The 18,152-nt window shown below is 40.5% G+C and overlaps 1 protein-coding gene across 1 annotated transcript; it reads right to left on the bottom strand.

Moving 5' to 3' along the window:
• Positions 1-6,457: 6,457 nt before the first annotated feature.
• LOC110315346 (zinc finger protein 883-like) lies at positions 6,458-17,932 on the bottom strand. Its single transcript, XM_021189426.2, has 4 exons — positions 17,758-17,932; positions 17,147-17,185; positions 15,389-15,515; positions 6,458-8,548 (listed from the first exon to the last, which is right to left on the bottom strand). Exons 1-4 carry the CDS (start codon positions 17,782-17,784, stop codon positions 6,807-6,809), a joined length of 1,935 nt encoding a protein of 644 aa, XP_021045085.1. The 5' UTR covers positions 17,785-17,932; the 3' UTR covers positions 6,458-6,806.
• Positions 17,933-18,152: the final 220 nt, after the last annotated feature.

An 18,152-nucleotide genomic window follows, 5' to 3' on the forward strand; every position in this document is an offset into this window, starting at 1 on the left:
ATGTTGTGTAGGAGCTTGGAAGATAATGTTGAGAACAGTACAGAAGATGGAGGCCTGGCTTATGAAATTCCAGAGGGAAGATTAAAGACTCTTTTCAGGGCCATTGATATTTTTGATTGTGAGGATTCTGTGGTTCTGGTTAGCTGGGGATATATATATATATATATATATATATATATATATATATATATATATATATATATATACCAGAAGATACACCAGAAGAGAACATTGGATCCAGTATTGGATTCAGAGGGTTGTGAGCCATTATGTGGTTGCTGGGAATTCCAGACTTCCAAAAGAACAGTCAGTGCTCTTAACTGTTGAGCCATCTCTCCAGTCCCAAATGCCAATTTCCAGTCAACAATATACACAAGGGAAACAGGTGAACAAATAGCTAAGACCTTTCACCTTCCTCTCTCATTTTCCTTCTATCAATTGGACTGCCAGAGCAGTCTAAAGTTGCCTGATCATATCAGGTGGCACCTGGAATTCTGAACAACCACAGGGCTCAGAGCATATCTACTTATGCAGCTTATGTACTATGTACTATGAGGTGGGTCAGAAATAACACTATGTGGTCATAAGGAATTTCACAGGAGCAGTGGTCACTACATTGGGAAGGCTTCCATGGTCCCCCAGGATCAGCTTTTGGCTACCTACCCACACGGTTACTACATGAGAAGCTTCTCTGCTGCCCATAGCTCTTGTCTATGCTTCAGCAAATGAATCAAATCTGGCTGAGGAACCTGATGCCCCGCTGAAGAAAGACTGTGGGTAAAGATAGGAATGAATGTGTTAAGAAGTAAGAAAACTGCAGCAGGAAAGCAAGGTACTATGAACTGACTGGACTAAACTATGTGTCTCAAAATTCATGTCAAAATTCTAACCTTCAGTGTGACCATACTCAATTACAGTCCCTTTTTGGAGATAATTAAGTTTAAATGAGGACAGAAGAATCCTGCTCCCATCTGACAGAACTATGATCTTACAAAGAGAAGAGCCCGGTGTGGTGGTGAAAACCTTTATTCTAAGCACTCAGGCAAAAAGCAGCTGGATCTCTGTGAGTTCGAGTCCAGCCTGGTCTACATAGTGAATTCCAGGCTAGTTAAGAGTGATATTCTATTGCAAAATAAATACAAAACAACAAAAAAAGAAGAAGATAGTGGAATGAAAATGAGCAAAGTATATGATATGCATTATGAAAACATCACATGAAACTCATATGTTTAATTACTATAGACTAAAAGAAATAAGAAAAGTGAATTGAGGATGACTTGTTAATTAGGAACACATCCGTAGTTAACTGGCTCAAAATGCTCTGTAGCTACTGGGTTTTTTTGTTTGTTTGTGTGTGTGTTTGTCTGTTTTGTTTTTTCCCAATTTTTATTAGGTATTTTCTTCATTTACATTTCAAATGCTATCCTGAAAGTCCCCTATACCCTTCCCACTTGCTCCCCTACCCACCCACTCCCACTTCTTGGCCCTGGTGTTCCCCTGTACTGGGGCTTATAAAGTTTGCAAGACCAAGGGGCCTCTCTTCCCAATGATGGCCGACTAGGCCATCTTCTGTATGTAGCTCCTGTTAATGGTGAATCTGATGCTGCCATCTCATCTCCAGAGACACCTGCAAGCGTCTCTACACCCCAATCGAATTCTACAATCAACTTAAAAATAGTTAAGCTTCCATATGATAAAAATCTAAAAAACTGGAATCACTTGAGTTGTTATACTCCTCTCTCACTCAGGAGAACGCGACAGGTTTTGCCACTGAGGCAGCAGCCAAAGTACTCTGCAAATGCTGGAGCATCCCTCACCTCGGCCGGTGGTGGCGACAGAGATCTGCACCCCATGCCTGTCCTGTCTTCCCATCTTGGTCCCCATGCCACACTCTTGTATCTCCGATAGGGAGAAAAAAACAACAAAACAAAACAAACCCAAAGCATATACAAGGACCACTGGGCAGAGCTAGGAAAATCTAGGAAATCTCGCCCATAGCTTGCAGCCCTAACACGGAAAAGACCTTTCATGGGGACCATTGGTCCAGCCGGTTGTCATCCGGCTCTATGAATTGTGGGTAATGTAGTTTCCTTAGCTCCACATCCTCAGTTGGTCTCAGAGGCAATTTTGTGTAGACCAATCAGGATTCTGGAAGCTGTTAAAAGTTTAAGACTAATAATGCACTCATGGATAAACAACGTCTAGGATCGAGTTTCGGGTCCTGTGTGATAAGAAGGACCCCTGGCGTTATCTCAGATAGGCCTTAGACTCTAGCTCCTAGGGTCGACCCCACCCTTTCAGACTCTTGGGCTTAGGGAACTGCAGCAGAAAATAAAGAGTAGGACAATAAATAAATAAATAAATAAATAAATAAATAAATAAATAAATAAATAAATAAATAAAAATAAAAGACTTAGAACTGTTTGAGTCATATGGCGTCAGTGAGACCAACCAAACCAAAGAACAAAAATCTGATGTTTTGGAGTCCCTTGGGAGCTCTTCCTATCTGGTAAAGTAGAGCTGGGTGAGGAATGGGTCTCTGGAGAGAGAAGCTGGATTTGGAGCCATCTGTAGCTGTTCAGAATGCGATTAATATGGCTGTGTATTACTCCTAAGACGATGTTTGTGATCTTTATCTTTCGTTCTTTTTAATATATTTGTTTTTATTTCTCTCTGTGTGTACCCATGGAGGCCAGAAGAGGGTGTCAGAACCCCCAGAGCTGGGGCCAAGGTCAGGCATTAGCAGTCTGACAGAGATGCTAGGGACTGAACTTGGGTACACTGGAAGACCTAACTGCTGAGACGTTTCTTCAGCCTCCTAAGATTTTCTCAAGTGCCTGCTTGGAGGTTCTAGTAGGAGAGAGCAGCTACTCACATACTCTTGATCAAACACTGGTCTTTCTCTGCTAGGAAATGTTTTCTTCTTGGACCAAGCTTACAGCTTCAGGAAAAGTATGGAACAGTGAGGGAGGAAGAGAATTCGTGTCTGGCCAGCCACGTTAACCAAATCAACTCAGGTTACAGACTTTGTAACCAGATTGCCAGCACATTCTTAGAGTGTTATTAGTTTATTTTTGTTTGTTGGTTGGTTTGTTTTTTCTTTTTTCAAGACAGGGTAGCTTCTGGCTGTCTTGGAACTTGACCTGTAGATTAGGTTGGCCTTGAGCTCACAGAGAACTGCATACCTCTGCCTCCTGAGCACTGGGATTAAAGGCATATGCCATCACAGTCTGGTTGTTTCAGAGGGTTTCATAATGTGAACCATAATGGACTCAATTGATTTACACTGAAGTTTTTTAAATGTAAGTTACCTTAACTGAAATCACTAGTATGAATAAAATACATTTTCCAAAAATGATCAGTACACCTATGTTCTTTGTAGCTTTATTAATACTCTTCAATTAGCAATCAGCCACTTGGCCATTAGCAGATGCCAACTGATTTGTCCACAGAATTCTGCTTAACAATAAACATTATGTGTTCATATAGTAACAGTAATGAGCCAATTATTCAATATGGAAATAATTAGAAAACAGGCAAACACTTTCTGATTCTGTTCAAATAAAATTATAAAAGCTTCAAATTAAACCATTTTGAAAGTAAGCAAGTCACCAGATACCAAAACCCCATGGAAAACATTATACAAAAGAAGGAAAATTCTGGATTGAAACATTATTTTGATCATGATGGTTTTAAGGATTTATAACCTGTTCAATGCTTATACCATAAAAACATGTACACACAAATGCACATCTGCTATACATCAGTGTGTTAATTTTGCATAACCAAAGGAATGATTTACATTGGCTCAGTTTCAAAGGCTTTCAGTCTATCAAACTGGAGGATATGGGGGTGGGGTGGGGTGCAGCTTAGCTCAAGGCAACAAACGGGAACACATGGTAAAGGCTGCTCACAACATGGTATTAAGCAGACTGGCAGCAACAACTGGGGGCTTGGTTCTCAACCTTTCTAATGCTGTGACCCTTTAATATGTTCCTCATGTTGTGGTGACCTCCAACCATAAAACTATATTGTTGCGACTTCATAACAATAATTTTGCTACTATTCTGAACTGTATTATAAATTATGTGACTACTAAAGGGGTCACATATGGCTCCAAAGGGGTTGAGAATTGCTGAACTAGGGGTTGGGTATAACCTTCAAAAGACCTGCTTTTAATCACCAAATCCTTGCTCACGTTTGCCACAACTCCAAAGATTCCACTGCCTGCCAATGTAGCAAGGCTTTTTAAAATGTGAGAGGCAATTCAGATTCAAACCATAAAATATTCCTGGCTCCCAAAGGCTCACAGCTCTCTCTTATGATGCAAAAAAAACTTCATTCGCCCAACCTCAAGTCTTATGTCTTAACAGTTTCAATACTGTTCCGAGGCTCATTTCTTATATGAGCAAAGTAAAACGAAAAAGGGGGTTTTGTAAATCCAAAATAACAGTGGCACAGACTAGACATACCTATTTCAAAAGGGAAGAATTGGGCCACAGAAGGGAGGGATGGAAACTAAGGAGAACAACAAGCAATATGGAAAGAAAGAAATTCTGTAGCACCACTTCTGGGATCAGGATCATATGCTGCTATCACTTGAGATCCAATAGGCTTGAGTATGCCTCATCCTAAGGCCTTGTCACATACCACTTAGCATCTCAGGCTATGCCTGGAATTGGTGGAAGCTTCTACAGATACTTCTCTATAACTTATATTCTGCCTGCCTGTAAAAGGAGCACATTAGTGTTACAAACACTGCCAGTTCAAGCAGAAACACAGGCTCACTGATCCATAGCTGATGTGGTCTATGTAGTGGTAACTGGACCCAGGAGAGAATTTCCACAAGAATGTTGTTTTAAACAAATTAAAAAATTTATTTATATATTATTATTTTTTAAATGTAAGAGTACTCTGTTTACACATACACCGACACACAGAAGAGAGCATCAGATCCCTTTATAAATGGTTGTGAGCCACCATTTGGTTGCTGGGAATCAAACTCAGGATCTCTGGAAGAGCAGCTAGAGTCCTTAACTGCTGAGTCTTCAAGGTATTATTATTAAGCTGGTACAAAATGCTTAGTTTCTTTTAACAGTGTGGTCTCTATTAGTGACTATGGCTTTTTTGTTTAACTCCAACACATTCTATTCCTGGCAAAACTGCATACTTTTGAATCTATCTGATCTGCTTTTTGCTGAAATTTCTCATTGTAAATCTGGCTATAAGTCACACCCTGAATTCAGACTTAGTTAAGATTTCAGGATATAAGATAAAGGCAAATTATTTCCAATAATGCAATATCTATGGTCTCCAGAGGATCCACAGGTAATATTCTCATATAAAACTCCACCTCCCTCAATTATCAAAGCCTGTATTAATACACCAGTTATTGTTCCTATTTGGTTTCCCGAATTTTACAAGTGAAATTTGGAATTACGGACTTGGTTTTATGAAACTCAGTGAAAGGTCTTCTTCAACAATCTTGGGCATTAGGCCAGACTATGTGGGAATAAAGGGATAGGGATAAGTTTAAACTATTCTAAGAGCACTGAATGTTGCAGTTCCAACAACCGACCTCACCTTCAGGGTGATCTGTAGTCTAAGTAAAGACAAAACACAAACAAAAAGCAGGTATTGAGGCACAAAGCTAAGACTGAACACCCTGCTTTGCTCAGCTAAAGGTTTTGGAAAGCAACATAAATGAGCTACTCCGAGAGATAGCTCAGCAATGAAGAGCACTGGCTGCTCTTCCAGAGGTCCTGAGTTCAATCCCTAGCAACCATGTGGTGGCTCACAACCATCTGTAATGGAGTCTAATTTCTGCTTGTGGTGTGCATGAAGACAGAGCAGACATGTACATAAAAATAAATAAATATTAAAAAAAAAATTGTTCCAGTCTCTATGTAAACGGGGTCTACCAACCTGGCAGCATACATGGGATGGTCTGAGGCCCTGAGAACTGCCTGGTCTGGCCTCAGAGAGACAAGATGTGCCTAATCCTTGACAGTCTTGAGGCCCCAGGGAAGGGGGAGGCCTGGTGAGGGAGGAGGTGGGAAGCACACTCTTGGAGGCAAGGAGGAAGAGGAATGGGCTGAGGAACTATGGGAGGGAGAAGTAGGAAGGGGAGATCAATGTCTGGAATGTAAATAAATAAAACAAACAAAACAACAACAGGGACTTTGGTAGTATTTTGCCCACCCAAGGCTATGAATAGAAACTCTTGATTAAAAATACATGGGGATAAAAAAAATCCATAAGGTCTTTTATTATTGTATATTAACATGGTAGGAAGTTCCTGGCTAGTTCCTATCATGTAAACAGCCACATGAATCATGTGAGACAAAGACATGAGAAGATATTCCTTGATGGAGCCTCTAGCTAATCCCAGACCAGGTTCTTTTAGGCAAAATAGAGCCCCAGACATATTCAGTGAGAAAAAGGGATCAAGGTCATTTGCAACGCATAGGAAGTTGAGGCTTCCATTAGGGAAGAGGAGAGTATGGGGATGTTGGGGGGTGGGGGGGATATACACTCAGTGCAAGGTGCTAGAGGAGTGACAGTTTCTATGAGACATTATGGTAGCTATTTAATTCTGGCAATGGAAACAGACTGTCTAGAACATGCAGGCTAGCTCTAGTACAAGTTACATGGCCTAGAACTCTATGAGGCTCTCTAGTTTGTTACAGTGAACAACAATGCAACATCCTTGGAGGCCTGAGGGTGCTTTCAGGATTGGTTTCCAGGAGCTATGATGGTCTATCTTTTGGTGTTAGAATATGCTAGAGGGTTGTCTAGGCTTTACTTCATTTGCTACATTTATAAGATTTTTCTCCAGTGTGAAGTAGCTGATGCCTAGTGAGGGTAGACACCTGGCTAAAAGACTTCCCACACTGGTCACACTCATATGGCCGTTCCCCAGTGTGAATTCTTCTGTGTTGAACAAGGTTGGTAGTTCGGCTGAAGGTCTTCCCACATTCACCACATGTATAAGGCCTTTCACCAGTGTGAACTCTCTGGTGTTTAACCAAGTCAGCTCTCCGGCTAAAACACTTCCCACACTGATCACAATTGTAAGGCTTTGCTTTAGTGTGAATTTTCTGGTGCTCAACAAGATTGTAGCTTTCCCTGAAGAATTTCCCACATTTGGCACACTCATAAGGTCTTTCACCAGTGTGAGTTCTTTGATGTCGATTAAGTCTGGATTTGTATTCAAAGGCTTTTCCACACTCCTTACATTTATAAGGACTCTCTCCTGTGTGGACTCGCTGGTGTCTGATGAGGGTGGCGTTTTGGGTATAAGATTTCCCACACTGTCCACACTCGTAAAATTCTGTTGTGGTGTGAATCCTACTGTGTTCAATGAGGTAGAAGTACTGTTTAAAGAATTTACCACATTCTCTACATTCATAAGGCCTTTCTGAAGTATGCGTTCTCTGGTGTTTCATGAGGGTAGCTCTCTGACGAAAGCATAGACCGCATTCCCCACACTTATAAGGCTTTTCTCCAGTGTGAATTTTGGAGTGTTTAATAAGGTTGGCGCTTTGGCTGAAGGCTTTCCCACACGCTTCACAGTGATAGGGCTTCTCTCCAGTATGAACTCTCTGGTGTACAGTAAGAGTGGCTTTGTGACTAAAAGACTTTTCACACTGTCCACATTTGTAAGGCTTCTCTGTAGTGTGAGTCCTCTGGTGTGTAATCAGGCTGACAATCTGCCTAAACAGCCTCCCGCAATCACCACATTCATATGGCCATTCTCCTGTGTGTGTTCTCTGGTGCCGCAGAAGACTAGAATGGCACCCGAAGGCTTTCCCACATTCCAGACACTCAAAAGGTCTTTCTCCACTATGAACTCTGCAGTGTTCACTTAGGTTAGAGCTTTGACAAAAAGACTTTCCACATTCCCCACATCTATATGGTTTTTCTCCGGTATGGCGTCTCTGGTGTATTCTAAGTGTAGCTTTCTGGCCAAACCATTTTCCACAGTCATGACACTCATATGGTCGGTTTTTAGTATGGTCCGTCTGGGATGGTGCAATCGAGTACTTGCTTAAGTCTTGCTCACAACTGCTAGATTCAAACCCCACCTTTCCACTGCAAACTCTTGGATATTCATGAAGCCTGTGTTGGGTGCTGGAAGATTTCTTATATTTTTCTGACTTAGAATTATTTTTCTCTGTGTGAAAAGCCTTTTGACACTTAATTTGATTTTGTTTCTCACCTTTGGGAATGGCCTTGGGTTGGAGAAGATTCCATATAGCTGGGAATTTCTCGCTCTTCACGGGGGAGTCCATATCTATCTTTAACCAATTCTTGGCTCTGTGATGCTTCTGGTCCAGGAGGTCTGTACACACCTCAGTCAAATGTGGTTTCTGCCCAGATAGGTCACTTAGATGCAAGATATCTTTAAGGACAGTGATACAGGTGTCAGAGGGATGAGTATTCTTCGTGGGTAGACCTTCCTTTGAAGTCCTGATCTGTGGTATTTCCATTTGTGAAATACTCTGTGCACAGGATTTTTCTTCAGCCTCTGCTTCATACCAATAAACTGAAAGGACAGAGAACCTAGTGTAAAGCACATTGACTGGTTGGAATCACCAATTATGTTTTAACTTTGTTTCCCTTTCTGAACAGCATGAGAAGAGGATAGTCTTTTGTTTGTTTATTTGTTTTAATATTATATGCTTAGTTTTATTTTTAGATCATCTTATGATTTGTAGGATACAAGAGAAAAATATTTCCCTAAGATTTTAGCTGCTTTTATTGCAAAGACACAAGTTGTATCAACTAGAGAGGGAAAAAAATGGCATAAACCAATTGAATCACTCAGAGCAAATCTACTTGTCTGGGAGATTTCTGTCTGAGGGACTAGCTTGTGTCTAGTCATTTGCTTGTATCCAACTATGGGTTTCATTTCTATGGTTGGTGAAAAAACAAAACAGGAATATAATTTAAATGTTTCTGTAGAAGATGAGAATAAAGCCTATAGGCTAAATAGCCGGGCCTTCCTTACAGGCACCATGTAGATGTAAAGTGGACACATTTCTCCAATGTCTATATCTTAGGCCCCTCTGTTATTTCTTAAAAAATTATTTTTGTATTTATTTTTTAATAACAATAATAATAATAATAATAATAATAAAGATTTATTGTATGTACACTGGTGTTCTGTCTGTATGTGTGCCTGTGCAAGGGTGTTATATCCCCTGGAACTGGAGTTACAGATAGTTGTGAGTTGCCATATGGGTGCTGGGAATTGAATTCAGGTCCTCTGGAAGAAGAGCCACTGCTCTTAACTGCTGAGCCACTTCCCCAGCTCCTTATTTTTGTTTTTCTATATATTGTGCACACAAGTGAGTCTGTGTATATTTGCACATGTGCACAGATGCTAGAGAGAGTATAAAACCTCCTGGAGCTCGTTTACGAACTGTGGGCTGCCTGATGTAGGTGCTGGGAATCAAACTGGTTCTCTCCAAGAGTAGCAAGGGCTCTGAACCAGAGGGCCATTTCTCTAGCTCCTTCCTGTCTTTCTCCCACTTCTGCCTCCCTCCTAACCTTTTTATTCCTTCATAGCATGGGAAGGGAGGCTAACTCTTAATAGATGGCATAAAACTTAACTGAGAACATGCTGTTTAGTTGCTGTTAGAAGAGTCCAGATCCCACACTGCAAACTATGTTTCCAAGAATAGACTCCTCTACCTTATCTATTCTGGTCATATTATAGATGAGAAGGCCATATCCTGAGAATTGAGAGACGTCTTAGTGGTTAAGAATGAGCACACCTCTTCCAGAAGACTCAAAGTTTGGTTCCCAGCACACACAGCCATCTATAACTCTGGCTCTAGGAGATGCAATTCTCTCCTCTGGCCCGCAGAGGTACCTGCACTCATGTACATGTTTCCTTCCTCTGACTCATCTCTTTCTTACACCCTCATCCTTAACACCTGCTGTTTACTCATGCCACCCTGAATGATGCATAAATATCCTTCTCTCAAAAATTTCAGAAATAAGCCCTATTTTCAATGGCATTCACCTCTCCACGCTGTCATTCAGTCATCTCTAGAAATTAAGACCCATGGTGCATATAAAGGAAAGTGCAACAGCAAGCAGGGCCACTCAAATGAAGGAGCAGAAGCTGTTCCCTGGATTACTCTGTAGTTACTGCCTGGGATACTGATCAACAGTGCTGCCTGACTGGCCTTTTGAATGCCAGCATTGCTGTCTTTGGTAGGCACTTGTTTCTGCACCATTTGACTTAAAACTGCAATAGGTCATAGTGTATGGTGAGTGGTATGTATCTTAATGTAACTTTGGACCTAAGGACTAAAGGCAATTTGCATGTCTCTGGACCTGTTTAGTCCTGAGGAGCATATAGTAAGAATAGGATGGTGTAGCTGCAGGAATCCTCAGGGCTACTGGCTAGCTGATAGTAGAAGAAAGCTCCAGAAGAAACAAAGTAAGGTGTCCCTCAGTATAATTTAAAATGAACGAGGTTGATACTAAACAGGCAGGTAGTGGAAGGTAACACAGAACAGAATGCTGAAGGTTGGATACTGAGCGCCAGTGGCATTCTCCATTGACTTCATAACACATTCTCTACTTTTAGAGATGGTGATAACGTGGGTAATAGGCCCCTAGTTGACATGTCTACTAAGTTAATCACAAAACAAAGAATTCAGAAAATAAAACTAATGTTATCACTATTCTCCTAGATGTAGCGTCCAAGAACAATATGGGTAAACAGAACATCTTAGAAAGAACAAACTATTCCTACCACAAGGAACTGTCGAAGCAAGCATCAAACCAAAAGGTACAGACTCCAGCCCTTCCCTACCTCCCACGCATATCTGATGTGCACATACAAAAAATGGAAACTAAAGAAACCAAAGGTTCAGGAAGTTAAAAGTTCAAGTTTAACAAACAGAAATATTAACAGAGATACATAGAAAAGGAGAATATTAAAAAGAAAAAAATGGTACTAAAAATACTATGAGTACACACATGCACACAAACATGTATATAAATGTATGCCTTAAAAGAAGATTCATCTCCACAGGCTTAGATCCAGACCAAGGCTCTCCTCATGTTGGCTTTGCTGGCCTAGGACCAAGCAGCTCATGTACTAGTTTTAACTGGCCTAGTAAAGAAAATCACACAAGTACTCTACTGGCCCAATCTAAGGCAGAATAGAATCTCATATCAGACATACAACAAAGAAATAAGTTAATATGCCCAGAACACACACACACACACACACACACACACACACACACACACACACACAGACACACACACACACAGACACAAATATTATATGAAGCAAAGACACCATTTCTCCCATCAAAGCCACTGACAGCAATGTTTCCTAATGAGAACTAACTAGATGAATCCCAGGATACAGACTTGAAGAGGATAATCATATCAGGTGTGGTGGCACATCACTTAGAGTTTGAGGCCACCGTGATCTAATATACTGAATTCCAGGACAGTTAGAGCTACATAGTCAGAGCCTCTCTAACAAACAAACAAACAAAACAAAACAAAACAAAACAAAACAAAACAAAACAAAACAAAACCCATAAGCTTTATCAAAGGTTTCAAGGAGTTTAAGGAAAACATGAACAGACATCTAACTGAACTTCAAGAGGATACCAATAGACCCCTGAGTGATGCCCAAGAAAATACAAATACATGGCTGGATGAGCTTCAGATTTGAAATCTGAATTCAGCAGAGACAGAACACTCAAACTGAAATGAGGACAGAATTGAAAAGCTCAGCAACCAACTAGAAGACTATTGAAAACCTTATGCATAGAACAGATCAAAGAGAAGCCAGAATAGCAGGTCTTAAAGATAACTCAACTAGACAACTCAATGGAAAGTCTTATAAATAGAATGGATGAAGTAGAATCTAGAATATCAAGTCTTGAAGTAGAATAGTTAGACCACTAATAAAGATTATGGAAAAAAATTTAAAAGCATGGGGAAGGGATATGCAGAATCTCTGGGATACTATGAGAAGATCCAGTCTTTGAATTTTAGACATAGATGAAAGAGAGGAATTCACAGTCAATGGCATAGATAAGACCTTTAACAATACCATAGAGAAATTTTCCTAAACTCAGGAAAGACATAGTCATACAGATAGAAAACACACACAGAACATCAGATGGACACACCCTGAAAAGAACCTTCCCATTACATTTAATAGTTAAAACATTTAATATATAGTACAAAGAAAGACTAGTGAAAGCTTTGAGAAAACACACCAAGTCACATATAAAGGAAAAGCCATCAGAACAGCTGATTTCTCAGTGGAAACAGTGAAAGACAGAAGAGCACAGAGCAATGTACTCCAAATTCTAAAAGTCTATGACAGCCAATTTAGATTATTGTGTCTAGCCAAACTATCTTCCATGATTGAAGGAAAACAAAAACAAAAACAAAAACAAAAACTTTCCATACTACAAACAGGTTAAAAGAATTCATATCCAGCAGATCACCCCTCAACAGAATGCAAGATGCAATACTTTAGAATGGAAAGTGGAATAATCATTGTCAAGAAACACAAACAGCAAATAGTGATGCAATGTCTTCAATCAATACACAGCTACCAATACCTTTAAATATTGATGGCTTCAATTCTCCAATCAAAAGACACAGGCTGGCTGAACAGAGCAAAAACAACAAAAACAACATCTTTCTATTATCTACAATAAACTCATCTCAGTTTTTAAAGATGGGTACCTTCAAGAGAAAGTTTGGAAAACTGTACTCCAATTAAATGGGACCAGGAAGCAAGTAGGTGTGGGTATAGAATTATCTGACAAATTCCATACTAAAACTAACCTAAAGTGATAAAGAAGGACACTTCATTCTAATCTATGGAACAATTAACCAGGAAGACATTACTATGCTAAACATATATGTAGCAAATTCTGCTATATGCCATTTCATGCATAGTGAATTAAAGACACAGATAAGCACCCAGCCACTAACAGTAGGCAGTTTCAATAGCCCATTTTTTCCATAGACAAGTTATACGGATTAAAAAAAAAATAGAGAAACATCAGCATTAAGTGCCATCAAACATCAAATGGACTTAATAGATATCTATAGAATATTTTTCCAAACACAAAAGAATATAAATATTCTACTCAGCAGCCCATGAAAGCTTTTTTAACATAGACTATATCCTACAGTCTAAGAGATTGTCTTTACAGTTTCAGAAAAATAGAAAGAAATAACTCCACATGTTCTATGTGGCCATAAACAAAACCTAAAACTGACAGTAAACAAATAAATCTCCATTAAGTAACAAATTTAATGAGATTAAATGCACTATTAAATGATGGGCAAGCCAAAGAAGAAATTAAAATAAAAATCCAGAACTAAATGAAAATAAAAACACAATACAACAAAACCTCTGGGACACATTAAAAACTGTCCTATGAAAGAAAAAAAAAAACCTGGCGCGAGTGGCGCATGCCTTTAATCCCAGCACTTGGGAGGCAGAGGCAGGCGGATTTCTGAGTTCAAGACCAGCCTGGTATACAAAGTGAGTTCCAGGACAGCCAGAGCCACACAGAGAAACCTTGTTTTTTTTAAAAAAAAAAAGAAAAAAAAAAAACAAACAACAAAAAAACAAAACAAAACAAAACAAAACAAAAAGTCCTATGAAGAAAGTGTACAGCTCTAAGTGCCTACATTAAAAAAAAAAAAAAAAAAAAAGTTAAAGAGCATGAATAAATGACTTAATGCAGGAAACTCAAGAATTTGGAAAAGTAAGAATACTACAAACTAAGATGTAATAGATGACAAAAAATAATGAGAAAGAAACTAATGAAACAGATATAAAGACAATACTACATTGACTCACAGCCCTTGACCCAAATAATCAAAAGAAAGAGAGGACCTAAATTAACAAAATCAGAAATGAATAGGGAAATATTACTAGACACCAAAGAATACTTAAAAACCAGTACTTAAATGGGAGCAGTCTTTTAACTTGTGTGATCTATTTGAACTCCTGCTGGATAAACTAAATTACTGGAGACCAGTTCGTACTTGGGAAGACAAAGACATTATAAAAACCTGGTTCTCACAACTACTTTCTTTTGGTTTAGTGTATAAGTTGTTTTCCATTGCTGTGATAAAACCAAGGAAACTTAGAGAAGGAAGGATTTATTACAGTTCCAGAGGGATAGGAGTCCATGATGACAGAGCAGAGACATGGTGGCTGGAGCAGGAGGGCTCACATCTCAAACCACAAGCAGGAAATGTTTCACACAGCACACTTACATCATAATACTGCTAGACACACTGCAGATTCTTGGTTTGATCTGACATTCCTAATGTTGTCCCTTGTATCAGCTGTTACTTGGGAGAAGCAGGCAACTGTTGAGACCATCTCAACATGTCCACTTTGTGAAATAAATCAGGACTTTCCTCACACCCCCTAGTTGTTCGGTGACATAAGAAATAGATAATGTAAGCCTTAAAGAAAGACAAGACAGATGAGTGACTGGTAAAAAACAATCAGTATTTTAAAGAAGCCTAGATAGAGGGTCTTATACAAATAGTTCACAGTCCAGATAAACACCAACCATCACAACATATGAAATTCCTGAAAGAGACAGCTATCAGACAAAGCTAGATGAGGTGTAGAACTTGGAGAAAAAGGAATTATGGATATAAACATAGTCATCAGGCCAAGGAAGGGGCAATTTCAGTTTAGAAGCTGTGCTTATTGCTAACTGTCAACTTGACACAATTTTGAAGGACCTGGAAGATAGGCCTTCTGGCATACCTGTGGGGGAATGTCTGAATTATATTAATTGAGACCTGCCCACTATGGGTGGCACCATTCCTTGGGCTTAGAGTCTTGGACTGATTACAGATGAGAAAGTGAACTGAGCAGTGGCACGTATTAAGTCATTGTTCTCTGCTTTTGACTGTGGATGTAATATGACCAGTTTTCTCTACTCTTGCTGCTATGACAATAGACTATAACCTGCAACTGTTGAGTCTGAATAAACTGTTTTTCCTTCACATTGCTTTTGTCAGGGTACTTTATCAAATTAAGACAGACCTATTACCTGGACTGCAGAATTTCTGCCACCTAGAAATTTTGATGAATGCTCTTGTGTGACATGTGTTAGGAATGTTTATGGCAGTACATACAGCTCAACCAGAGGGATAAGGGTACGTGATGGCAGAGTGGAGGCATGGTGGCTGGAACAGGAGGGCTTAACATCTAAAACTGCACACCTGCCAAGAAAGTAGGAAAACCAATAAGGCCTTTAGTTTGGCTCTGGAAAGGGCAGAGCTGGATCTGGCAGAAAAAGAGATGGGAACCAAGACACATGAGTGAGTACAAGGGACTTACCTAGTGAGGTTATAAGGGTAAAATTCTCCAGCATCACATCAAGATACAGGAGCCTCTGAGATTCATCCAGGAGCTCCCACTCTTCCTGGGAGAAGTAAACAGCCACGTCCTCAAAGGTTACACAGCCCTGTTATGATGAAGACAAGTCACTCAATGATCAGCTTCCTTTAGGATTCCCAGTTTATTCACCCACACGTCCATCCTTTACTAACTCTCCTCTTAAGATGATAAAAACCTTAACACATGGAGGCTAATACCTGTGACTCTATTCCCAGATCACTACATCCTCCCTCTGTACCCACAGAAGGATGGGGATCAGCTAGGCATTTTGGACCTGACAATAAAGAGCCATTAAGACTTCTTTTGAGGCCATGGACATGAGAAGATGGAACATAAAAACCACAGTGAAGTTTTTGTTTGTTTGTGTTGTTTTGTTTTGATGGTTTTTTGCTCTAAGCAACAGGTGGTAATTTTTGATTCCTTTGAAATATAGCCATTTCCCTTTGCATGTGGTGTGTCTCTCTGTACCTGTTATACTACCAAGAGCAGAAGCTGGGGTACCCACTCTTATTCCAGCCAGTCCACAGTAATTCATGCACTAAATCAAGGGCCCTATTACAGCTGATTCTTTGCTCACAAATCAAGTTACGGAGTCCTACTGAAATCATAGGAGTACAAAATGCCTGTTAACCAAAAGAAAGTGTGTGTGGTGTGTGTGTGTGTGTGTGTGTGTGTGTGTGTGTCTGGGTGGGACACCCTGAACCCAAGACAATTCCAAACACATTTACAGATAATAATACTCAGCTTCAAATGTCCCTCTCCATGTACTTAAAGAGTTTGGAAAGCTTATCAATCAACTTTGTTCTGCTCTGAACTTTTATCTTGTCTTTAACCCTTTAACTGACAGAGATAAAGACCTCAAAGTCCAGCTGACATGACTTTTGTCAAGCAGTTTTCCTAGGGTTCCTCCATAAAACCAAGAAAGTGTCTGTTATCCAAGTCACAAGGCCTGCTAACATTTTCCATCTCTATATGTTTCACTTAGTCCACACCTCTCTTATAACAGCTCATTTCCACCGCTACCTCAAACTCCACAGCCTATACCACAGGCATCGCCTTGGGCTTCTGCATTACTTAGCAGAAGGTATCTAGAGAAAGCTTGATATATGGAGGCAAGATCCATCACTACCCAACTTTTGAGGCTTCCTAGTGTCTGAGGCAGCTGCCATCCTCTCTTCATGCCTTGCTGGCTGACTCTGTTCCTTGCTTCAGTGTTAGCCACCACCACAACTTAGGAAACAACAGATTGGCTTTATACATGTGGCATTTAATGCCACTTAAACAGTCACAGTTTTCCTCTAATAAAACTCTACCAAAAGTCTAGCTACAGGAGCCTTCCTCTGCAGATACACTGATTCTCCCAGATGAACACTTTGCGCTCTCAATTGCTTGAATGAAACTCTTCACTTTTCATGTAGGTTCTGAGGGTTGACTTAGGTCCTCAGGCCTGGTAGCAAGTGCCTTTACCAAATGAACTATCTTATCAATTACTCATTCTTTCTTAGGGTTCTCACCATGTAGCCCTGGCTGGGTTTGAACGTGCCTTGGTCCTCTCAAGTGTTTAGACTACTGGGGTATGCCTCCATGCTAAACGTTACATTCCACTCTTGAGAACCCCCACAAAAACGAATTCCACTACCAATGTGATGCAGGAAGTGTGGCTACACTGGTAAGCTTCCTAGAACACCCTACACTCACCTGTGTACAGACCATACCCCTTTCTGTAGATCTGGGAACCTGTGGGAAGAAAGTTGTAAGAATCAAGGACCATGGTAAGTTTTCATGGGCCCAGGCCTCCCTGTGACCCCTGTCCAGTCCCGGATCTTCATAACCTTTTATATCTAAATTATCTCTAAACCTTAGTGCATAGTGCTGAGTCATAGCAGCTGTGGGAAATAAAGCTTTATTTTCCTAAGGCTCTGTATTATTCTCTTCCAGCCCGCTCTAACTCTGTGCAGCTTTTGGAATATTTTGAATAGCCGCTAGTCACATTTATCTTCCATTCAGTCCCGCTGGCATCTAGGTAGTGAGGACATAGGTAATACACCTCACCTTGCCATTTTTAGGCTGGAATGCTCCCGGTTAAAGTGGGCAAACGTGATATTGCCCACACAAATCAGTCAACCACTCTCCTCTTGGTCCCACTCTTCCGCGCCTCATCAGACTAGTTACGAGAAATGCGGACCCCACCCACTGGACACAGGGATTAAGTTTTCCATAAGGATGTGAGCTGAGGGGGGGGGGGTCCTCAAGGGGCTCTAGGACTCAAAGTGTCTAGGGCGGGGGAGCGCCTAGCATGTGGCACTCACCTGAGCCTGGTGCTTCAGCGCCGCCATCCGGCTCTTTTGAGTACGCAGGGGACCGTGCACGGCCGCCGCGGCTGATGATGGTCTCTTTGGCCGAAGCCCTGTGGCTGCTCGCTCTCTTACCTTTATTCTCACTTTGCGATTTTAAAGCTCAGAATCCTCCAAATACCAACCCATGGACAGTTAAACCAAAGGGGATAAAATGCAGGAAGTACCGCCCAATGTCTGTCGACCTTCCCAGGCAGAAACTGCCCTCTTTGGCTCAGCGGTTTGCTACTCTGCTCTTGGCATTATGGGTAATGTAGTTCCTATTGCTCAGGCTTGAACAACATCAACTCATAATCCATCCTCAGAAGGATCTTTATTTGTTTCAGAATATTTTTGCAGTAAAGAAAGAG

This window comes from Mus pahari, unplaced genomic scaffold (assembly GCF_900095145.1).
Source record: "Mus pahari unplaced genomic scaffold, PAHARI_EIJ_v1.1 scaffold_5634_1, whole genome shotgun sequence".
In the NCBI taxonomy this organism is placed as follows: Eukaryota; Metazoa; Chordata; class Mammalia; order Rodentia; family Muridae; genus Mus; species Mus pahari.